The sequence below is a fragment of the Lithobates pipiens genome, unplaced genomic scaffold (genome assembly GCF_037356315.1).
Source record: "Lithobates pipiens isolate NorthernLeopardFrog02 unplaced genomic scaffold, aLitPip1_a1.2 Scaffold_28, whole genome shotgun sequence".
Classification (NCBI taxonomy): domain Eukaryota; kingdom Metazoa; phylum Chordata; class Amphibia; order Anura; family Ranidae; genus Lithobates; species Lithobates pipiens.
In genome coordinates this window covers 17,945,932-17,970,861 of record NW_027507789.1, presented here as the reverse complement: position 1 = coordinate 17,970,861, position 24,930 = coordinate 17,945,932, and the positions used below count along the sequence as shown (strand labels likewise).

At 46.5% G+C, this 24,930-nt stretch overlaps 1 protein-coding gene across 2 annotated transcripts in view; it reads right to left on the bottom strand.

Annotated features, from left to right (window-relative positions):
- Window positions 1–14,823: 14,823 nt before the first annotated feature.
- The window catches only part of ARFGEF2 (ARF guanine nucleotide exchange factor 2), a 69,526-nt gene continuing 59,419 nt past the window's right edge, over window positions 14,824–24,930 (bottom strand). The window contains exons 32-39 of one of the 2 annotated variants that reach the window (XM_077458793.1): window positions 24,134–24,272; window positions 23,483–23,537; window positions 21,379–21,487; window positions 21,164–21,303; window positions 18,774–18,942; window positions 18,548–18,686; window positions 17,044–17,161; window positions 14,824–15,280 (exon numbers count right to left, since the gene is read on the bottom strand). In XM_077458793.1, coding sequence (XP_077314919.1) covers window positions 15,110–15,280; window positions 17,044–17,161; window positions 18,548–18,686; window positions 18,774–18,942; window positions 21,164–21,303; window positions 21,379–21,487; window positions 23,483–23,537; window positions 24,134–24,272 — 1,040 coding nt within the window. In that variant the 3' untranslated portion in view covers window positions 14,824–15,109. The remainder of the gene's footprint in view (window positions 15,281–17,043; window positions 17,162–18,547; window positions 18,687–18,773; window positions 18,943–21,163; window positions 21,304–21,378; window positions 21,488–23,482; window positions 23,538–24,133; window positions 24,273–24,930) is intronic. The other variant, XM_077458794.1, reaches the window with a different exon arrangement.

Sequence of the window (24,930 nt, the reverse complement as noted above, 5' to 3'; positions counted from 1 at the left end):
CCCCACACTCTTCCATAGTAACGATACGAGAAGGTTCCAAGCGGACATCTTGTTACACCCAGCGGAGTTTTGCATTTCACAGTTATTTTTAACAGGGAACGGAGCATATCTGGTGAAATAGAGGATTTGGAAGTCCATTGGACTGTTTAAATGTTGCATAATAGTTCCCAACTGTCCCTGATTTGGAGCAATGTCTCTCTGTTCCTCATTCCTCCTCATTCGTCTCTCATTTTGGTCTGATCTATATAGATATATATAAAATGCACATTATTTGAGGGGACACGATAAAAGGGAGGTAGCCGTGCCATACAGCCAATTCCATGAGTAAGTCATGTTGACGAAACGTTGGGAGGTTGGCTGTACGGCAACCATTTGTTAATGCTTGACGATATACCGGAGGTGACGTGCCAGGGGGCGCGATCTCTCGCTGGTGAGGTTCAGTTCACACACGCTGTGCCCACAATTCACCAGTACTTGCATAGTTGCCAACTGTCCCGAATTTCCCGGGACATTCCCGGGATTAGGACATTGGTCCCGATTTAATTTTGTCCCGAGAAATTCGGTTTGTCCCGTTTTTCGCTGCTTCCGGGCGCTAGAAGTCCGCGGCCGGCTGCCATTTTAAAGAAGACCAGAAGCTGGTCTTCAGTAGAGCTCAGATGCTGCAGCGCCGCCCACCCCCGCTGACAGTGTCTGTGAAGTGCAGTGTGGGCGGCGCCACAGTTCAAAGTCATTCCGCGCCACGACAGCTTGCCGCGTCTGGAGGACAGCGAAGTCGGGGGCAGTCTGTGCAGTATGTGGGGGCCAGTCTGTGGATGTGGGGGCCAGTCTGTGCCGTATGTGGGGGCCAGACTGTGGATATCGGGGGTGGCAGTCTGTGGATGTGGGGGGGCCAGTCTGGATGTCAGAGGGGCACCAGATGTAAGGAGGGGCTCCGCTGATGGACACAGATGTGAGGAAGGTACCTCCTCTGATGGGGCACCTGATGTAAGGACAGACTCCACTTGGGACACCTGATGGAATCTGGTGGCAGGCAACATGGCTATTGAAACGCTCATGGCTCCCACTGATTCTGCATTATGGTGAGTTGAATGATTTCATTTCATATTACAATGTAATAATAGAAATAATGCGCTTCAATCATCCTGACACTACAACAATCATGGCGCCGGGATGATTGAAGCTCTAACACCAGGTATTTGAAGTATCTTTATCTGCTGATTGTCAAACTCTGGAAAACACATATTGCTATTGTGGTTTGGATCGGGGGGCTGCTGTCCCTCCTTTCCCTCTCCCCACCTCCTTTCCCTCTCCATCCCCCCTCCTTTCCCTCTCCATCCCGCATTCATCTCAGACTCTAACCACACCCCTTGGAGCCACGCCCCATGTAAGCCACACCCACTATTTTACGTAAACCACGCCCATATTGTGCCGCAGCAAGCTGCGCGCACCACATTGTCGCCCTTTTCTATGCCACACCTATAACCTGCATGCCCCGCCCCCTAATTATAACACTACTCCGCCTACTGCCAAAAAAGTGTCCCAAATTATATTTTGGCAACTATGTACTTGCTGCTGCAAATGGATGTTTCTACGCTTTATTTGATCTTATCTCATGTGAGTGCAATGTTTGAAGCTTTTTAATTGAAATACATTTTTCATAACGATACTGCACTATTGGAGCACCTTTGTTTTTATGTATGATATCGGTTGTCATGTCAGGATATCATTGGATGCTTCGCCCGCTTTGAGGGTTTGCCGAGCATGAGAGTGCAAAGAACCGTTATTTAGTATATAACCAATAGGGAGTGACAACACGATGATTGCACGTGGTGTGGTGAAAGCTTTGAAGATCTCATCACATCAGGACAATTGTATTCATTTTTTTTAAATTTAAAACATCCTGGTTTAATTGATGGGCTGTTTAATCATGGGCTTTCTTTTTTATTTGTTTATTAATGTATGAGGTTTATTCACCATCACCTGTCACTGGGTTCACTGATTTAGGCCGGGTTCACACTATAACGTGCTGAGGATCGCACAGGAGCGCTGAGCGTCCCTGTTCCCCGCTTCAGGGACGAATTCGGCCCTGAAACGCACAGCGTTTTTGTACAGTGCGCTCCGCAGCCGCAACGGAGATATGTGAACCGGCTCCATAGGAAGCCAGTCACATTCTCCTGCTATGCGAATTGGATGCTGAAAACCCGCATCTAATTCGCATAGGTGTGAACGAGGCCTTGTAGTGTTTATTTAATCAGGGATACTATTTACTTTAACCTATATTGTAATTACTTATATATATATATATACATACATATATATATACATATATATATATATATCTCATTTCATTTAAAGTAGCAGCTTTTGCGCATTGAGGGTACTCCTGTCTTTTCTTTTGGACTAGTTGTTTTGTTTTGTATCCTTGGGAGGAGGAGCGACGTAATGACGTCACCGCTACACGCTTAGTCCCAGAAGCTACGGGCTGTTTGCAAGGCCGGCCGCCTCACGTTTATGCTGTAATATTTCCACGCTTGTAAGTGTCCATTTGTCTATTAATTTTATAATAAATTTAAAGAGGGGGGTAACGCATCTTAAGAAAAAAAAAAAAAAAAAAAAGACACCCTGCAAGGCAAAGGCATAATGAGCTAGTATGCATAGCATACTAGCTCATTCTGAATTACTTATCTGAGATCGAAGCCCCAGCAGCGGTCCTCGGTCACCACCTCCGTCGCCGCCATGATACCCGGAGTGACTTCCGGGTATCGCGGCTCCAGCACCCTGACTGCCCGGAGCTACGATGGTGTCACTCCCGCGCATGCGCGCTGGTGCAGCCACAAACGGCACGCTCAGTGCGCCTGCGCCCGATGTCTACGGTGCCGCTATTCTTGCAAATATCTCCTAAACCTTTTAGGCATGGGAGATATTTCTTGCACCTACAGGTAAGCCTTAATCTAGACTTACCTGTAGGTTAAAGTGGTCATAAGGGGTTAACAAACACAGGTGGCAGTGGGGACAGATGGGCACTGTATTTTTATTTTTTACACTGACCGCTCATTTCTCCCTCCTGACACGCTGTCTGTGTGAGGAGGGAGAGCCGGCGATGAGAGATGATCTCATATGTTTACATATGAGATCATCTCTCATTGGGAACGCCGATCACGATGTAAACGGCCGCTGTGATTGGCCATTTACAGCGATCTGTGACTGGCTGTGTCTGGGGGACATGGCCAGCACAGCACTTCCCCGATGCGTGCCCGCGGCGGCGCACATTGCGGAAGTAAACAGGAGGACGTCCAGGGACGGCCTCCCGGCCGTTAGCGTCCGCGCTGTAGCCGTCTTTTGGCTATAGCGCGGGCATGAAGTGGTTAAAAGGGTTTTACACTATGTGAGCCTTTATTTGTTTATGGGGAATTTGCAACGTATTTGAACATACCTACCTGCGGACCATTCCCACTGAGACTGAGGATCCCCCTGTATACCAGAGATATCCCGGGCTGGGGTTACAGCCATCTGCTTAGTGTGGCCCCCTGTAGTAAGGGACCACCTTGTTCCGGTAAGCGGCAGTACTTTCTGTGGTGGAGCTTTTTTTTTCACATGTCACTTACTGTGGAGGATCCGGCGCTATATATATCACCATTGAAAAGTCACAGATCCTTAAATGGACTTTTTTGCACATGTTTTGGTTTTAGATTACTATACGTTATCACCATTTGTGGATTTTTTTCTTGTAGTCACATGATTTAGTTATTGAGTCTGTTAAATCGGATCTTAACTTAGTTTTTCTATATATTTATCTAATTAAGAGCACTTGTTCTTTATATCACGAAAAAGTATTGACATTTCATCTTTTTATTATATTGTCACAATCCATATTCATTTATGAATTTCTGCAGTACATTTTTGCTTGAGATGTAAGATAGTGTGTAGTAACATATTTAGCGCAGCTCCCTTTTTGTATATTTATGTTGGTGTCGTATAACATCTTGAGCCGCAGGAAATTATTCCATAGATTAGATTCTAGAAAAGTTTTTGTAATTTTAAATAATTTGATAAATGAACGAGGTGTAAATCCTTGCGGATCCTGCCAGCCTGTTCTTCTTCCTGTCACTGAAATCAAGTTCACATAAGAAGTTTTCCTCATCACAGTTCCCCCCCCCCATAATGAGTCCTATCAAAGTCACCAACCATACAGTCCTCCATCACATCAGAGCTCTACCTTTGTATTCCAGTTGCGTGGCAGAGTGCAGAAAGTCTAGAGGGTCTGGAGGAGGCAGAGTGAGGGAAGTCTAGGGGATCTGGAGGAAGCAGAGTGAGGGAAGTCTAGGGGATCTGGAGGAAGCAGAGTGAGGGAAGTCTAGGGGGTGTGGAAGAGGCAGAGTGAGGGAAGTCTAGGGGGTGTGGAAGAGGCAGAGTGAGGGAAGTCTAGGGGGTGTGGAAGAGGCAGAGTGAGGGAAGTCTAGGGGGTGTGGAAGAGGCAGAGTGAGGGAAGTCTAGGGGGTGTGGAAGAGGCAGAGTGAGGGAAGTCTAGGGGGTGTGGAAGAGGCAGAGTGAGGGAAGTCTAGGGGGTGTGGAAGAGGCAGAGTGAGGGAAGTCTAGGGGGTGTGGAAGAGGCAGAGTGAGGGAAGTCTAGGGGGTGTGGAAGAGGCAGAGTGAGGGAAGTCTAGGGGGTGTGGAAGAGGCAGAGTGAGGGAAGTCTAGGGGGTGTGGAAGAGGCAGAGTGAGGGAAGTCTAGGGGGTGTGGAAGAGGCAGAGTGAGGGAAGTCTAGGGGGTGTGGAAGAGGCAGAGTGAGGGAAGTCTAGGGGGTGTGGAAGAGGCAGAGTGAGGGAAGTCTAGGGGGTGTGGAAGAGGCAGAGTGAGGGAAGTCTAGGGGGTGTGGAAGAGGCAGAGTGAGGGAAGTCTAGGGGGTGTGGAAGAGGCAGAGTGAGGGAAGTCTAGGGGGTGTGGAAGAGGCAGAGTGAGGGAAGTCTAGGGGGTGTGGAAGAGGCAGAGTGAGGGAAGTCTAGGGGGTGTGGAAGAGGCAGAGTGAGGGAAGTCTAGGGGGTGTGGAAGAGGCAGAGTGAGGGAAGTCTAGGGGGTGTGGAAGAGGCAGAGTGAGGGAAGTCTAGGGGGTGTGGAAGAGGCAGAGTGAGGGAAGTCTAGGGGGGGTGGAAGAGGCAGAGTGAGGGAAGTCTAGGGGGTGGAAGAGGCAGAGTGAGGGAAGTCTAGGGGGTGGAAGAGGCAGAGTGAGGGAAGTCTAGGGGGTCTGGAAGAGGCAGAGTGAGGGAAGTCTAGGGGGTCTGGAAGAGGCAGAGTGAGGGAAGTCTAGTGGAGGCAGAGCACGGTAAGTCCAAGGGGTCTGGAACTATATATGTTATTTGCTTAATGTCTGTTGTGCTTTCACCATATGGATTGTTGATGAGAGAAACAGAATCTTTCCATCCATTTCCCCCAATTGAAGAATTTAACCAGTTCCCGATCAGCGCACGCCGATTTACATCAGCAGAATGGCACGGGCAGCCATATTGGCATACAGGTACGTCCATTTTTAAACGCCGCCCTGCCATCGCGTGAGTGCCGGTCGGGACCCCCGTGAGTCCGGTCTCGGGTCCTGCGGACTCAATCGCTGCGGGAATACCCACAGCCATCTCACGGGGCGGCTGAACGGGGAGATGCCGTTGTAACAGCATCTCCCCGTTCTGCCTAGCAACAAGTGGCGCTGATCTCTGCTCCATGTGATTGGAGCAGAGATCAGTGTTCACTAACACAAAGCCCAGTCCCCCCACAGTTAGTAACAGGCCCCTAGGAACACTTAACCCCTACACTGCCACCCCCTGGTTAACCCCTTCACTGTCATGTCATTTACACAGGAATCAATGCATTTGTATAGCACTGATTGCTGTATAACCACTTGCTTACTGGGCACTTAAACCCCCCTCCTGCCCAGACCAATTTTCAGCTTTCAGCGCTGATGCACTTTGAATGACAATTGTGCGGGCATACAACACCGTACCCAAATGAAATTTTTATCATTTTTTTTTTCCCCCACAAATAAGGGCTTTCTGTTGGTGGTATTTAATTACAGCTGGGAGTTTTATTTTTTGCTAAACAAAAAAAAGATGCAAAAAAAATAAATAAAAAATCATGTTTAATAGTTTGTTATAAAATTTAGCAAACAGGTCATTTTTCTCCTTCATTGAAGTGCGCTGATGAGGCGGCACCGATGGGTACCACTGATAGATGGGACTGATGGGCACTGATAGGTGGCACTGCTGGGCAGCACTGATGGGCACTGGTAGATGACACTGATGGGCACGGATATGTGGCACTGGTAGATGACACTGATGGGCACGGATATGTGGCACTGGGGTGCAGCACCTTTGTTGATGCAGATTGTGGGCACTGCTGGGTGGCACTGACAGGGGACACTTATTTTTTTTATTGAGGTGGCAGGTGGGCACTGGCAGGGCTGGCCGTGATCGGGACTGATGTCCCAATCACGGCCACCGGTGATCGGCTTTTTTTTTTCTGTCAGCGCGAGGCGGAATAACAGCCGATTACCGGCTCTGTTGTATCACATGATCAGCTCGGATCGGTGATCAGGCGAGTCTCAGACTCGCCGATCACAGGGGGGGCGCAGGCCGCTCATGCACGGGACGTCAATAGACATAGTCCCGGCAAAGGAGGTCCGCGCTGTAGCCGTCATTCGGCTATTGCGTGGGTCTCAAGTGGATAAATGACAATGGTCCCAAAAATGTGTCAAAAATGTCCAATGTGTCCGCCATAACGTCGCAATCACAATAAAAATAAATAAATAAATAAAAATGCCATAAAATGATCCCCTATTTTGTAAACGCTATAACTTTTGCGCAAACCAATCAATCGCTTATTGCGATTTTTTTTACCAAGAATATGTAGAAGAATGTGTATCGGCCTAAACTGAGGGGAAAAAAACATGTTTTTTATATATTTTTGGGAGATATTTATTATAACAAAAAGTAAAAAATTTGGCTTTTTTTAAAAAAATTGTCACTCTATTTTTGTTTATAGCACAAAAAATAAAAACCGCAGGGGTGATCAAATACCACCAAAAGGAAGCCATTTGTGGGAAAAAAAAAAAAGGACATCAATTTTGTTTGGGAGCCACGTCGCACGACCACGCAATTGTCAGTTAAATCGACACAGTGCCGAATGGCAAAAAGGGGTCTGGTCTTAAGCCAGCAAAATGGTCCGGTCTGAAAGTGGTTAAGTATTACCAATGAGAGTTTTAGGACCACTCAAAAAAAAAAAAAAAAAGTAGTTATTTTCAGGTAGAAGAGGAGTGACTTGTCATTAGAAGTGGTACACGGAGGATTCTCAGCACATAAAGAATATATTTTTCTATTGTGTGGCAGACCTACAGTTTTGTAATTAAATTTTACTGGTATCTCACTTTTTTTGTGAATACACAACACCACCAATTTTTGTTAGATTGAGTTTGGAATGAGTTTGCAGCTTTTGTGTTTATTATTCTCAACCATTTAGCAGACCGACCTAGTCCCCGATGCTGCCTATATAAGTTCCAAGGTCAACGCAACTTGGCAAGGTCAACGCAACTTGGCAAGGTCAACGCAACTTGGCAAGGTCAACGCAACTTGGCAAGGTCAACGCAACTTGGCAAGGTCAACGGCATAGCTCCAGTAGGGTCGCTGCTGTTGGTTCTCAAGATGTTTTTAGCCATTTGTAAAGGATCTATTTTTCCCACTAACCAATAATGGAGCCGCCTTCTTCCCACTGTAAAGAGGCCCTTTTTCATGGACCAGCAATGAAAGAAGACATGTCTTTGTTACTTTTCTAGTTGATATTTTTTGTTTTCATTTCTCAATGAGCATTGGAAATAATGTCAAATACTGCAGGTGAACTTCATAAAACGATTAATTTTGGGTGTCAAACACTTTAGACGAGTCGTATTCTTTTGGTGACTATTATATCTACAATATAAAACATCTTACTTACAACACTGTAGGACAGTGATGGTGAACCTTGGCACCCCAGATGTTTTGGAACTACATTTCCCATGATGCTCTTGCATGCTGAAGTGTAGATGAGCATCATGGGAAATGTAGTTTCAAAACATTTGGAGTGCCAAGGTTCGCCATCACTGCTGTAGGATATAAACATCATTTTTGGCATTAGTTCCCAAGACCTGAAAACCATTAAACAATCCTCCATGATAAAACAAAGATTGAGAAAGGCTTCTTTAGACACTCAACCAGAGGTGGAAGTGCCTGATAACCTCAGTCACCTGACAAAGAATGGAAGTGCCGTAGAATCCAGGCTTAGATGTAAAAGCCCATAGGCATCCAGAGGGCTCTCGAAACTAGCATCAGAAGAAGGAAGAAACAAAGAAACGCAGGGGGCCTTCAGACACACAGAGGAGGACAGCACCATCAAAGCCAGGGGAGAACTTCACACATCCACCAGCAGTAGGGTTACCCTCTGAGATATAACCAAGGGGGACCATGGAACCACTCCTAGAGCAGTGGTGGTAAACCTTGGCACCCCAGATATTTTGGAACTACAAAACAAGAATGCCTCCATAGTGTAATTCGTAGATACAACAATTTATTAAAAATAAAGAAATGCACTTACACACATATTCTCTCATAAGCGTTCAGGTTAAAATAAACAAGCCGGCCGGCTCAATTAGATGCTGCCCATGTCTTCCGGGTCCAGCGCAGTACACGGTGACGTCAGCACGTCGCTCCTCCCTACGCCGTTTCGTCACAACCGACGTCTTCCAGGGGCCTTTTTTACTTTTAGGACAGCGCAGTATCACATTACCACAACTCAACTAGAGAAGGTGGGTGCCTAGGATCACAGTAGGAACCTCTGACGCCTAATCAGAGGAACAGAGGGCCAAAATAGCCCAACCTCAGTCACCCAACCAAAGGAGGGAACCTTATGAAAGGTGCAGGGGGAGCTTCACATATCCAACAAGATGAAGGGAACACCTTTAGAAGCCCAGGGGGAACCACTGACACCTTCCAAGAAATGTTGAGCCATAAATAAGCAGGGTCAACCTCAGATACTTAACCAAAGGAGGGAAGTCCAGGGGGAACCTCAGACACAGGACCAGAGGAGGGGAGCCTCATGGAGATACAGTGGGGAAAATTATTATTTGATCTCCCTACACTATGCGCACAGTGCCCATCACAGTGCCACACCATGCCATCACAGGGCCACACTATGCACACAGTGCCCATCACAGTGCCACACCATGCCATCACAGGGCCACACTATGCACACAGTGCCCATCACAGTGCCACACCATGCCATCACAGGGCCACACTATGCACACAGTGCCCATCACAGTGCCACACCATGACATCACAGGGCCACACTATGCACACAGTGCCACCCACATGGTTGTATACTGTAGAAAGTTTGCAGCATGTTGCATTGTAATCTATTACAGTTTCTAACAAACAGAACATACTTCCAAAGCCTGCCCTCCCCCCTCTAAGGAGAAACTACTATTCAAAAAAGGAGGCTATGAAGACAGGAGGAGATCTGAGAAGGAAGGATGGGGCTGAGGCTGGGCATGTCTGTCTAAAAAGGAGAGGAGGGGTGGGGATGGGGCATGTAGTAGAGAAGGACAACGTTTTCAGGAAGTGAGAGGCCCCCATGCAGAATTCTGAAATAAGGAAGTAAGGTTGTCCCTGAAGTACAGGACGAAGACGATTGGCTTTGATTAGACTTTGTAAGCGACGTAAACCGCTATAGGAAAATGAATAATGTCAAAAAGATTTTACATATAATAAACATTTATTTTTTATTTTTGACTGGACATCAATTTTAAGGATTTAGAGAAGATCTGTAAAGAAGAGTGGACCAAAATCCCTCCTGAGATGTGTGCAAACCTGGTCACCAACTACCAGAAACGTCTCACCTCTTTGCTTGCCAAAAAGGCTTTCTCCACCAAGTACTACGTCATGTTTTTCTTGGGGATCAAATACTTATTTTACTCACTGACCTGCAACTCAATTTATAACATTTTTATTATGTGTTTGTTCTGTATTTTTGGTTGATATTCTGTCTCTGTCATATAAAATACACCTCTGATAAAAATGATAGGCCCTTCATTTCCTTGTAGGTGGGCAAACTTACAAAATCTGCAGGGGATCAAAAAAAAAAAAATCAAAAAAAAAAAAATTCCCCACTTTAGTTGTCATTTTAACAAGTTGTGACTAATATAATTTGTACTTTAAATTTGTGCAGTTTGTATTTTTTATACTTGTATAATTGTGCTAAATGTTGCCTCTATCATGGAGCCCTTACAGTCGCTTATTAATGGAATCAATTGATTACCAAATATGTTTTTGGACAGTTGTGCTGAGATGTGGCACTGTGTCCCCCCCCCCCCCCAGAATTGTTTTATTCTTGTTAAAGCACAAAAGGTGTGAAGACACAGAAGACAGGCACTCTTCATCATATCTGCCACGCTAGTGATGAGGAATCAATCTCTTGGAAGCAGGAGCCTCGCTCTTCGTTCTCATAGCAGTGACATCTGGCGTGTTCAGGAAGAAAGCCCCCCACAATCACCATTAAAGCTTTATTGATCGATTTATCACCCGATTAAAGCAGAATATATTATAACAATATGATACATTATAATATCTTACATAGAAAACTTTACAGCCTTTTATCATTCAGAAAGTTTACATCCAGAATCGGTCACATCACTAAGTTTAGAGCAAATTAAAATCAGAGAAAAGAATAAATTTACACATTATATGGGGGGGGGGGGGTATTATACATAGATTGATATAGACTGAGGTACAAGAATCCTAATAATGACGATGATGATAATAATATGTCCCGAACAATGGGAGAAGCCACCGATCTGACTAGCCCCATATATGAGTCTCACATGACCACTCATCGAGGTCAGCTGTATTCACTGTAATTTTCCAAGATGGAAACCGTTCAGTGTGCAAAGGCTTGATCAACATGCAGTGAAGTAGTTACCAGTGTCATTTGCAGATCAGATGCATAAGGCTTGGTTCTCACCAGTACGACCCCCCCACTGTCGAGCAACTTCTGTGCAATATTAGAGCTTATGTGACTCTAAGGTCGCATCAAAATATGAAAACGGTGTGACTGAGCCACATAGATGAGAACGGGTGCCATAGGAATAAATGGGTTTGGACTTGTCGTCATGTGACTATGGGGTTGATTTACTAAAGGCAAATTTTGTACTACAAGTACTGCACTTGGAAGTGCAGTCGCTGTAGATCTGAACTGGGGGGAAGGGAGAGGAAGATCCAAACAGGGGGGGCGGGGAGAAGATCTGAACGGGGGGGGGAAGGGAGAAGAAGATCTGAATGGGGGGGGGGGGGAAGGGAGAAGAAGATCTGAACGGGGGGGGGGGGGGGAGGGAGAAGAAGATCTGAACGGGGGGGGGGGGGAGGGAGAAGAAGATCTGAACGGGGGGGGGGGGAGGGAGAAGAAGATCTGAACGGGGGGGGGGGGGGGGGAGGGAGAAGAAGATATGACGGGGGGGGGGGGGGGGGGGGGGGGAGAAGAAGATATGACGGGGGGGGGGGAGGAGGGAGAAGAAGATATGACGGGGGGGGGGAGGAGGGAGAAGAAGATATGACGGGGGGGGGGAGGAGGGAGAAGAAGATATGACGGGGGGGGGGGGGAGGGAGAAGAAGATCTGAACGGGGGGGAGGGAGGGAGAAGAAGATCTGAACGGGGGGGAGAGGAGAAGAAGATCTGAACGGGGGGGGGGGAGAGGAGAAGAAGATCTGAACGGGGGGGGGGGGGGAGAGGAGAAGAAGATCTGAACGGGGGGGGGGGGGGGGAGGGAGAAGAAGATCTGAACGGGGGGGGGGGAGGGAGAAGAAGATCTGAACAGGGGGGGGGGGGGAGGGAGGGAGAAGAAGATCTGAACGGGGGGGGGGGGGAAGGGAGAGGAGAAATAGATCTGAACGGGGGTGGGGGAGAGGAGAAGAAGATCTGAACTGGGGGGTAGATCTGCTGATTTTATCATCCAATCATGTACAAGCAAAAATTCAGTTTTTTATTTTCCTCAGATCTACAGCAACTGCACTTCCACCTGCACAGTGGATTTGCCTTTAGTAAATCAACCCCCCCAGTGTCACAAGTCACACTAGTGTAAAACCGAGCCTTGGAGAGGTGTGGGGAGCATATGTGGCATGAGGACAGGAATGTAGCAGGAGATGTGCAGTATGGATGTGTTAAGAGGTGGTAAACAGGGCTGGGGGGGATGAGATGTGGTTACCTAGGACTACACCTGGATAGTAGAGCTGTTGGCCTACACATAATAAACAGAAGGCATAAGATGTGGTCATGTGCAGCAGAGCGTTAGCAGGACACTGCCAAAATGGACGGAATAGATGCGGCCAGGGGTGACATCACACACAGCTGATAGTACCATGTGGAATCTCAGGGTGGGGGACGTCATACGGCTGGACACACAAAAGGGTGCTGGAAATACAATTCCCTTTTCAGCCACATCAGTTCCCTCTACACACTGCACACAGTACGCTGCATCATTCTCACAGGAGAGGGGTATGGATGGATGCAATAAAACATTTAGAATTGCTGGCTGATGTGGGAAAAATGGATGAAGGTGGAGCTGCTCCGGAAACCGATGAGAAATTCACTGATCACTCCACCCAAACCAAAAGCATTAAAATCGAAATTTCCTTATAACATTAACACCAATTTATGTGAAATGTTCACACAGGGAAGAAAGAATAAATATCTATGGGAGGGGGAGGACAGGAAGCTGGTTGTCTTTCTGAAGCATTCAATAGCCAGGGCCTGAAAATAAACTATTTGTTTGGGGAAGTGAAGAGGATCCCGACGACCCTAAAGGTCAATGAAAAGATGATCAGAACCCTCCATGACTCCCCCACCCCAATCTCCTCAAGGCGTGGGCCCCATGGTGGTCTTTTGCCCTTCTAGCTTTGCAACCCAGCAACTTGGGTATTCCTGGGTAATCTATTCTGCCCTCTTGCTTGGGAGGAACCATCTTTCTTCTATCTGGCTCCTTCTCTTTTGGGGTTGTATTTTCTCTTTTGCAATGATTGTACCAGAAAAAAAAGTTGTCCAGACACTTACATATTATCCATGAAGGTTGAACTGAGTCCGTCATTTACTACCACCCCCTGCTTAAGGAGGAGCTCCAGTCTGGGCAAAAATTTTTTTAAGTCAGAAGCTATAAATACTACAGGTGCCAACTTTTAATATGAACGGATGCTTACCTGTCCAGGGACCCAGCGATGTCAGCACCCCAAGCCGATTCTTCAGTCGGTTCCGGGGGCAGGATCCTTTGAGGATACTAAACAGAATACTGCGGTGTGATCCAGTAAGGTCACCTTCAGCTAGACAGGTAGGAAAAGTATATTTACATTTTTGTTTTCACTTTTATGAAGCCTTTTTTTTAATCAGGAGGTGGAGGGCTGCCATATTAGCAGATGTAAATTCACAAAAAATCAACTTGTTTCTTAAAAGTCTTGGATACTACAATATGGCATGCAGGTGCCGCCAACACGCTGTATTTAACACGAATGTCAGATTCAGGTAAATGACAGACAGGCTTCCCTGCCCATTGGTAACTCCCCTCGACATGTTTCATCCACACTAGGGCTTCGTCAGAGCCTCTACAATTAAGCCCAGTGTGGGTGACACATGTCAGAGGGGAGCGACTAATAGGCTGGGATTTGAGCAGAAGCCTGTCTTTCATTTACCTTACACTGGAGTGAAATACAGGGTGTAGCGGTACCTGCATGCCGTATTATATTTTGGAGCGAGATATGGTCTCTCTGCCAGCACCTGAATATAGAGTGCAAACCTGGGAGACTGATATTGCAGGCTTAGAGTGGCTTCTGTTATGGCAGTTTAATACTACAACCTTGAGATATCCCCTCTGCCATGAGTCCCAGCTTTGTTCCTGTCCAGCTGGGAGTTTTGGGTGCCCCATGGCGGGGTGTCTCCAGCCACCTTGGGGTGTTCCAGATTCTGCCTTTATAGTCACTATAAGAATAAACAACCAGCAGGGATAATGGGCACAGCAGGTAGGAGACCCAGGAAATCAAAGCAGGGATGGTGGGAACCCTTATTAATGGGCACAACCAGTTTGTTGATCCTAGGAACGTAATGCAGGGATGGTAGGAACCCCTCATAATGGGCACAGCAGGTGTGCAAACCCAGAAATTGAGTGCAGGAATTGGGGGAGGGGGCCCTCATAATGGGAAAGGTGTTCTACTGGATCAGTATATACATTTCCAGGTACAGTATAGAGCTTCTACAACATTTCTAGCTGGACACTACCCCAGTTCAGGGGATTATAAATGGCTGTATATAGGTGGAGAAGTGTGAGTGCGGGGAATGAATTTTGGAGTGTATGCACACTGGCTATACCCTCAGAGCGCAAGAGTGATATATTGGATCTCCAGGAATTACTTTTTTTGCAAGAAACCTTGAGTCCTTATCAGATCTGACCCCTCAATACAGAAATGAATAAGTGGATTTCTCCAATGTATATCAGGCCTGGGTAATTCTGATGTGCCTATGAGCTGTATGCACAGGAGGTGGCACTGCCTAGCCAACTTCTCAGTTACATCCAGAAGGGTACACAATTGCTGAACCCAGTGGGGCCCCTCCTATAAACCTGACCATAGACCTCTACACATGACAGTGTTGTAGACATTTACCAATAAATATCTAACATTACAAACCCCAAATCCTCATCTGGTAACACGGCAAGGTCATCATGGGGTGACCAATAAATAAAAGCGTAAAATCAGGATTATGAAAAGCTTTTCCCAAAGTAGAAAAAATAAAATTCAAGATTTATCTTCATCCAACTAAGAACTATAACGCGTATGAACACTGCGGAGAACATAAGAGACACTTTGACAAGTTCCTAAACCTACGTTCCGCGGAGGGGGGAGGGGTTGACCTCTGTTGCCCACAGTCCGGGCTGGGGGCAGACATGGTGGCTAATACTGGATGAAAAGGTAGGCCGGTTGTCTGACTAACACACAGAGGAATCAGTCTTCAAGCAGCACTCGCCATTGTACTGTCCATCCACTATAACTGTCCCAGCAGCACCAATCATAACCGACTCATGCTGTTCACCTGTGGCTCCTCTTCTGGGCTCCAGATCTTAAAGACGACCCCAATCCGCAGGAAGAACCTCCTCAGCACTGCACGCAGCTCGGGAATCAGATCAAACTGCATGATCTCACACAGCTGGGGGTAATACTTGGAGGCGTGTGCCTTAAACTGCAGAGACAAAAAGGAAAACGTTAGGGACGCACCGCGCAAAAGGTGGAGCAGTGGGCAGACAATGCAAGGCCTTTCACAAGAGATCAGGTGGAACCAGTAGCTGAGGGTCAGGAATCAGCATACCAGGATAGAGGGGCTGCTTTAGAAGATCATTACTGTATTGATATAATCTGCGAACTTCAATATTGATGTTCTGAGCATTTCTGCAATTTATTTTAAGATGCTCTAGGCTGAATCCCCAATCGGATGAAAAGGATTTTGAGAAATCTTAAAGCGATTGTAAAGTCTCACTTTTTTTTTTCTATAAAAACAAACATGTTAGTTATACTTACCTGCGCTGTGCAGTGGATTTACACAGAGCAGCCTGGATCCTCCTCTCCTTGGGTCCCTCTCTGGTGCTCCTGGTCCCTCTCTTCTGTCAAGTGCCCCCACAGCAAGCAGCTTGCTATGGGGGCACCCAAGCCGGGCTGCAGCTCCATGTGTCCATTGAGACACGGAGCTGCCGTTTGGCCCTGCCCCTCTCCTGATTGGCTAACTGACTGATTGATGGCAGAGGGAGCAAAAAGTGCCTCTGCTGTGTCTCAGCTAATCAGGAGGGAGAGTCCTGGATGGTTGAATCGTGGACAACGCTGGACAGAGATTGGGCTCAGGTAATTATTAGGGGGGCTGCTGCACACAGAAGGCTTTTCATCTTAAAAGGAGAAGTCCAGGCAAAGCTTGTGTGGCTGGGCTTCTCCTATGCATCACAGGAGTCCAATTCGTTTTGTGCTCTCTGCGGACGTCACAGATATCAGTCCCGGAAGTCTGGATCTGCCAGGTGCCTGGACTGAACCGCTAAAAGAACGCCTCCGCCTCCTTCACAGCTCAGCACTCCAATGAGCGAGGAAGATGAGTAGAGAGATGTGACCAACAGTCTGCAGTTCTCTGCTCACAGAGCTTTGAAAACCGAGTGATCGGCGGATCACTTGTTTTTCAGTGCAAAGGCGCCGGGGGTCCGATGCGGCATCCACCTAGGTAAGTAAAAATTTAATAAAAGGTGACTTCCATTAAAGTCTATGAGAACTAGTCAGATAGAAGTTGCCTTGAAGTAGTACAGGAACCTTTTCTAAATTCGAAGCGACTTCAGTAGTGTTAACACAACTCTCACTGACTAACATGGGATTTCACATCATGAGACTTGGGGCCTTAAGAAGTTGGATCCCAAATCGCGCCAGTGGGAACAGAGACAGAGGATCCACAGAAGAGAAGTCTGTGTTGTCCCCAATTAAATCTAAAGAAATGCAGGATTCCTTCACATAATTGTCTCATCCATCCTTGTAGGCGGCCAAAAAAGGGAGGAGCCCTGAAACTGGGAGGTTAAATCGCCTACAGAAATTGGACAATTTACCACACATGATCGTTCTGCCATGATACTACGCACTGACTCCACAGCACTCTATAAAACAGGGATCCTCAAACTACGGCCCTCCAGCTGTTGCAAAACTACACATCCCATGAGGCATTGAGCAACTCTGACATTCACAGACATGACTAGGCATGATGGGAATTGTAGTTCCTGAACAACTGGAGGGCCGTAGTTTGAAGACCCATGCTATAAAAGTAAGATTAGTGACATGATGAACGGACACTCCCTTCAACTCTGCTGTCACAAGGTGACCCGAGAGGCCTGAATGAGGGATGGGCAGTGCAGAGGAGGAAATTGTGAGGCCGATACTGCTCAAGGAACAGGATGGGGGTCATCATACAATCACTGCACCTACCTTCCCGTCTGTAACTTTCAGGGTTTTGGTAAGAAGTAACATCAGTAGATTGGTCCAGGCCTCTCGATGACTTTCTGAATTTACAGTGATAAAATAGGTGAGGGCTTCGCTACACACGCTGCAATGACAGACACAGAGATCATTAGAAAGGAAATGGACCGCATTCCACTTGAACGTATTCCTTTCCCAATAATGGCAGCAATGCCAAAACCTGCAAAAGTTAAGGACGTCAACCTGGGAACATGGGGTCTCTTCTTGTGGGAGAACCTTTAATCTAGGATGCATCTGAGCCAAGACGGAGTCATAGTTATTATAGCAAGCAGCCTATTCAAGCAGCGTTTCATGAAACTTATGATTCCCCCAGAGGTTGCCAGGGGTCCCTGAAGTAACCATTCACCTGACAGTGCCTACAGCTCCAGAGCCAATTGTGAGAGACCAGAGGGGCAGTTACTCCCATATTTCAGGTAACAATGACACCAATCATTTAAGGGGGCCCCCTCAACTGACTGCCAATGTAAGGTGCCCCTTCTACCACCGACAGCTGTTGTAAGGGGGCCCTTTTCCATGGATGGACATTGTAAAGTAGCTCTTCTCTTGTAAGGGAGCCCTTCGCCACAGACCACCAATTTAAGAAGGTCCTTCTCCCTTTGGTCATTAGCACAGATATAACTCCCTGCTAATTGGATAACCCTAGCACTGACTAAAGGGTAGGTTGATGTGGCTCTGCGAGCTGTGTTTTGCGCATGCACAGCAGCCCATTCTTTTGAATGGGCTGCTGTGCCTCCTGAAACGTAGGAAAAAAGGTCCCTGCAACAGTTCTGGAATCGCAGCCTGCACGTGCAGTGTGATTCCCAGTGCAGGTGCGATTTCCAGTATTTGCAGCGTGCCATTCGAATTAATGGCACCCACACGCACGCAGTGCGTTTTTCTGTGCAGGTGGTTGCAGCTCCACAGTGGGAACCATCCGCACAGATGTGGACCTAGACTTAAAGTGAGGGTTTTTGGGCTGTTGTGGAGGGACCACTCATGTCTGAAGGTCTGATGCTGCCACTGAAACTGAAAAAAACAAAAACAAAATGAGAAACAAAACTTCTTAAAATGTATGTTTTGTTTCGAGCACCCTCTATGCATCTCTTTCAATTTATAGAAGACAACTTAATTTGAGTTTTAAATTGGGGTTCCCTAAAAAAAAATGCAAGAAGTTACTCCATTGAGAAACATTGTTTTAATACAGACTAAGTAGGTGAATATAAGAGGGGGGGGGTGACTAATTGACTAATTTAAACAGACTAATGTCGGGGAATAGATATAAAAGGGGGGGGGGTGTAATTTGTTTCCTAGCTGCTCTGTTCTCCTTTTGTGCTTCATTTTATATACTTCAATGTCTAGAGATATACCTAGACATAACATTTGATAAGCTTTCTATAGGTTGCGAATATCTAATGCACAACGCTTGTGTAGGATGTACAGAATGGAGATAGGGGGCTCGCCAACAGAGTCTTACGTTAAGAGTCGTTGCTCTATCACATCCCAGGAGTCTTGCCTCTGTGGGTCTGTATACATCCGGAATAGTATCCGCAGACAACAGGCCAGGCTGCTGGTCTCCTGCTTCAGTAGGTTGGGCTTGGATTTCCCCTTGAAGCCTACAGAAGAAAAAAGCCATCATGAGTACTCCCCTTCTGCATTTCCTATAGGGGACACCAAATGCAATCCTGCCCCATGTGCCTTACCTGCTCTCCACAGCGCCGTCCTCTGCTCGTTGTTGGAATTGAACGCTTTGGCAAAAGAATGCGACTCCTGCAAACAGTCTAGAAGTTTAAAGAGATGCGGAGTTGACATGAACTTGTACATTCCCTGATCTTCGGATTCAATGTGAATCTCTTCATCCAGGGCATCCCTCTGCGTGTACAGAATATACAAACATGTATTATTACAGGTTCATATACATGGATTCTAGAATTAACTTCTTCTTAACTACAATCTGTAGACCAGAGATAGGCAACCCAAGTGCCAGGGTGACCACGTAATGGAACCCAATTTCATGGTCATCTGGGAAAATCATCATGTTGCATGTGCATGGGCTCAGACTGACCTGGTTATGATTAAGCACAGTTGTGTGAAAACCGTAAAACATCTGTACTTGTCAGTGTTCTGTGCGTGTAACTTTAGGATGTTTAAATAAAAGGATTCAGGACCAGACGTGGTGTGCAGCAATTTTTTTTCCAGTGCATGCTACACAGAGGCGAGCAACCATGCATGGAGTCTAACAGGTTTAATTGTCTCACTTGGAGGGGTGTTTCTCCTGCTCCCCATGGCCCACCAGAGGACCAAAAGGATCCTCCGTCCGGCGCCTGCATCCTGCTAATATAGTGCCACAGCCAAAGGCTGTGATTGGCAGCTCACCAGGCCAGGCTGTCAATTACAAAGCCTGAGCCTTTGAACCATCCTGGAGGTGGGCCTTAGGTGCAGAGAGGCCTGCCTAACATTACTGATGTTAACATGCACCTGCAGCTGTGAACATCTTAAAATGAAAAGGCCCACCTGCCCACACTCTTCCTACTCCTAGTGGAATGGACTTCAGCAGGTATAAAATTTGAAACTCCTGTTTTTTTTTATGGAGCATGAACTTTGTTTAATATGGGGTCTGATAGAGCATAAATTGGTTCCGATTTGAAGTCTGAAGGTGTAGAAATTGGAACTGATCTGGGATCTAAGGGTGCAGGAATTGAGACTGACCAAGGCAGTGAAGGTGAAGACATTGGGGCTCATCCGAGGTCTGATGGTACAGCAATGGAGGCTCATCCCAGGTCTGATGGTACAGCAATGGAGGCTCATCCCAGGTCTGATGGTACAGGAATGGAGGCTCATCCCAGGTCTGATGGTACAGGAATGGAGGCTCATCCCAGGTCTGATGGTACAGGAATGGAGGCTCATCCCAGGTCTGATGGTACAGGAATGGAGGCTCATCCCAGGTCTGATGGTACAGGAATGGAGGCTCATCCCAGGTCTGATGGTACAGGAATGGAGGCTCATCCCAGGTCTGATGGTACAGGAATGGAGGCTCATCCCAGGTCTGATGGTACAGGAATAGAGGCTCATCCCAGGTCTGATGGTACAGGAATGGAGGCTCATCCCAGGTCTGATGGTACAGGAATGGAGGCTCATCCCAGGTCTGATGGTACAGGAATGGAGGCTCATCCCAGGTCTGATGGTACAGGAATGGAGGCTCATCCCAGGTCTGATGGTACAGGAATGGAGGCTCATCCCAGGTCTGATGGTACAGGAATGGAGGCTCATCCCAGGTCTGATGGTACAGGAATGGAGGCTCATCCCAGGTCTGATGGTACAGGAATGGAGGCTCATCCCAGGTCTGATGGTACAGGAATGGAGGCTCATCCCAGGTCTGATGGTACAGGAATGGAGGCTCATCCCAGGTCTGATGGTACAGGAATGGAGGCTCATCCCAGGTCTGATGGTACAGGAATGGAGGCTCATCCCAGGTCTGATGGTACAGGAATGGAGGCTCATCCCAGGTCTGATGGTACAGGAATGGGGGCTCATCCCAGGTCTGATGGTACAGGAATGGGGGCTCATCCCAGGTCTGATGGTACAGGAATGGGGGCTCATCCGAGTTATGAAGGTACAGGAATGGAGGCTGATCTGAGATCTAAGCCATGCTATTGTTCACACACACTGGTTGGCCAATGCTTGCAAATGGACAATTTGGAAAAGGTTGCAGACCCCTGCTGAAGATTAGGATCTCCTTCTACAACACCCTATACTGATGGATTGGTAAATGTCCCCCCATGACAGCTACCATCCGATTCTGTCTGTATCCACTAGTGATCACTGACAGCACCGGTTCCCACTTACAATGGGGAACCAGAGACATTCTTAGTCATGTAATGTGCACTTTGACAGTGATCACATGTAGGATGGAGGTTCTTGGCCTCCCAGGGATTCTGCAGTATTTATTAACCTGAAGCCAGATGCAATGCCCATTTCTGAGTGAGGCCGGGGACAAGGCATACTGTCATGCTTTCTCATAGCATGGCGTCCCCCGTTGATGAAAAAGGCAGACATACATATGTTACATTCTGCAGGAGCAATGATCCTTTACCTGCGCTGCAGCCAAGTGTTCAGCGTCCTCTTTCTTGCTGGTAGCAGGGAAGAAGACGATATTATCAATGGTCTGGATCAACTCCAGCTGCACAACACATTTGATAAGGAGTCCAGCAAACAGCTTCTGATCAGCCAGCCCTGTGTGGAGAGACAATGATGGTCAGCTTGTGAACGGGGATACCCTGTGTGAGGGGACAAGAACAATGGACTCACTTTCACTGCTCTTCCCCTTCCAGTTCTCCTCAGAAACCTGGCTTTGTGCCCTCTCCGATGGATTCCTCTCCATGCTGCTCATTGACTGGTGATCGATATCCAGGTCCTGCTGTAAAACAGAAAAAATGACCAACACATAAAGCACCATCATGTCATGGAAAAATTCACACACAAACCTGGCAGGCTGAACCCCTCCCTTTCTAAAATACTTGATCTCTTGGAAAATGTACCCCCCTTCATGACCAGGCTATTTTTGTGATCTGGCACTGCGTTACTTTAACTGACAATTGCGCAGTTGTACAGTGCTGTACCCAAATAAAATTTACAGTGAGGGAAAAAAGTATTTGAGCCCCTGCTGCTTTTGTACGTTTGCCCACTGACAAAGAAATGTTTAGTCTATAATTTTAATGGTAGGTTTATTTTACTAGAATAACAAAAAAAATCCAGAAAAACACATTTAAAAAAAAAGTTATAAATTGATTTGCATTTTAATGAGTGATAAGTATTTGATCCCTTCGCAAAACAGGAATTGGTGGATAAACCCTTGTTGGCAATCACAAATGTCAGACGTTTCTTGTAGTAGGCCATCAGGTTTGCACACATCTCAGGAGGGATTTTGTCCCACTCCTCTTTGCAGATCCTCTCCAAGTCATTCAGGTTTTGAGGCTGACGTTCAGCAACTAGAACCTTCAGCTCCCACCACAAATTTTCTATGGGATTAAGGTCTGGAGACTGGCTAGGCCACTCCAGGACCTTAATGTGCTTTTTTTTTCTTGAGTCACTTCTATGTTGCCTTGGCTGTGTGGTTTGAGTCCCTGTCATGCTGGAATATCTATTCATGACCCATTGTCAGTGCCCTGGCTGAGGAAAGGAGGTTCTCACCCAAGATTTGACAGTACATGGCCTCGTCCATCGTCCCTTTGATGCGGTGAAGTTGCCCCGTCCCATTAGCAGAAAAACACCACTAAAGCATAATGTTTCAACCTCCATGTTTGACTGTAGAGATGGTGTTCTTGGGGTCATAGGGAGTACTAGTGTAGGAGGTGCTTTTACTAGGGGAAGACATGGCTCCTACTACAGGATCCATGCCTTCGCTCCTGTTAGAATGGCTTGTTTACATATCACTGTTCTGTCTCTCTGCGGGAAGATGTATAATCACAGAGGAAGCAAGACCCCGGAGGCACACATTAGCACCCCCTAACCGAAAGTACATGAAAACACACACAAACACAATCCTGTGCACAGCTGCTGCCTTGTAGCAGTAAAACTGCTATAGGGTCGTCAGCAAGACCAAATGTTGGTGAAAGGACGGCCACAATGCATTCCTGTAGGCATTGTGGGTGTGTGATCCAGGAAGACCAGATTGATTTAAATAGGCAGCAAAGGCTTGGACCAATGCTACAATTATTTAGTCATGTTATTGCATTGTCACATATGAAGTCTGTATATACAGAGCATCTGGCATCTATATACAAAAGGCATATCCATATGTAATTTCTTTGTTGTGTGCCAGGAATGGCAGACTTTGCCCTCCAGGTATGGGACCTTATACCAAGAAATGTTCATCTCATTTTCATTCGGTTACTTTCACACTGGGGCGCTTTTCAGGTGTTTTTGGTGCTAAAAATAGCGCCTGTAAAGCGCCTCTCATGCATCCCCAGTGTAACAGCCTGAGTGCTTTCACACTGGGGCGGTGCGCTTGCAGGACGAGAAAAAAAGTCCTACAAGCAGCATCTTTGGGGCAGTGCGGGAGCAGCGTATACACCGCTCCCAAAATGGGCAGCGCCGCTGAAGCACCTGCAAAACGCTTCTGCAACATGGGCTCTTTTAACCCTTTCTTCGGCCACTAGCGGGGGTTAAACGGTCCCGCTAGTGACTGAAAAGCACTGCTATAACAGCAGTAAAGCTTCGCTAAAACTAGCGTCGCTTTACCGCCGACGGGTGCTAGGCAGTGTGAAAGTACCCTTACAGAGTGCCACCTAAATCAAGGTGGAATCCCACCACTGCTACATCAGGAAATAACATGAGGGGTAAATTCCTGAGCAGGGAGCAGCAGGAACTTTATAGAAGAAACCGTGCAAATCACATCCTACCAAACACTCACATAACGCCTGTCTGAAGAATCGTCTTCCATCCCAGATGGTCTCCATGCCAAGAGCCTGAAACAGTAAAAGGAGAAGTGTCAGATTTTTTGCTAAGTACTTTTCACTAAACAAAAAAATTAAAAAATGCCGCGCAACACATTTGTGTCTCAAAAGTTAATTACTGCTATTGTGAGTGCGCCAATAATAAATGAAATAGTAAGTTAACACCACTATAAATTAAACATGCGCAAAACAACCAATCTCATTGTTGCAAGAATGGGGTTAAAAAAAAAACAAAAAAAAAAAAACATTATTAAATTATAATGTTGGTCTTTTACATAGCAGAGCTGAAGAAACAGCACCGCTATGTAAAAAGACCAACTTATTTTATTATTTTTATTTGCTAGCCATTCTCCTAACACATTAGCAAAAAAAACTGAGGCATACTGGTAGATGGAGGGATTATTTTGGTCCAACATACAGTATTTTTGTTTACCAGTGTGAAATCTTTCTATAATCATCAGTAAAACCCAAAATGTTAAAGGACTCCCTGTGTTTCTCAACATGCCAGAAAAAAACCAAAACACATTTGCTTGAGCTCTTCCACCCGTCTCTGAAAGCCCCACCCTAGGCAAACCGGATATAAAAAGAACCGCATGGCTGACACTTACACACTGGGGATGGTGGTCTTGAAGATGTCCAGCATACAGTTACATGTTTGGTCCCAAACCTCAGGACTGAACTTCTTTCCGTTCAGGATCACAAGATTTTCCAGACAGTTGGTGCCGGATCGAGCCAGCTGCTCATTGTCTGGAATAAAAGAACACAATTTGACGTCTTGGACAGAATCCTGTTAAATTTTCACATTTATTGTTTATCAGCAACATTACAATTACTTATAGCTTTTACTTCTATGAAAACTTTCAGAATCCCTCAACTTTTTTTTTTCTCCACCAAACATTTCAATTGCTTTCAGTATCCAGAATTAGGTCACCTGACAAATGATACAGGTGCTGGATGGGTCACTGATCTACTCTGGGTGCAGTCGGGTGTCACCCAGCGCTGATAGAGCAATGCGAGATAAGAGCTCCCCCCTGCTTGTCCAGAGGCCACCAACCACATCGGGCTGACAATCAGATGAGGTCTCTTCCGATTGGCTATTCCAGGTATTGGCATGAAAAGAGTGAACCAAGGGGAAAAATAAAAACATATAATGTTAATATAAATGAGGGCCAAAAAGATACGGGTGGACTGAATACCATTTGGACAGCGTATTGTTAGTATAGGAGGGAGGCAGGTTGTGGGTACAAGTGGGCTGTTGGGTTTCAGAAACAGAGCCACTTTTTTTTTTTTTTTTTAAACTGTATAATGGTTTTGAACAGAACAGTGACACCCCCCCCCCCCGCCACCCGCCACCCCCCAAGCTCTGTGTGTCCATAAGATACAGAGCGCCTCTGGGCCCAACCCC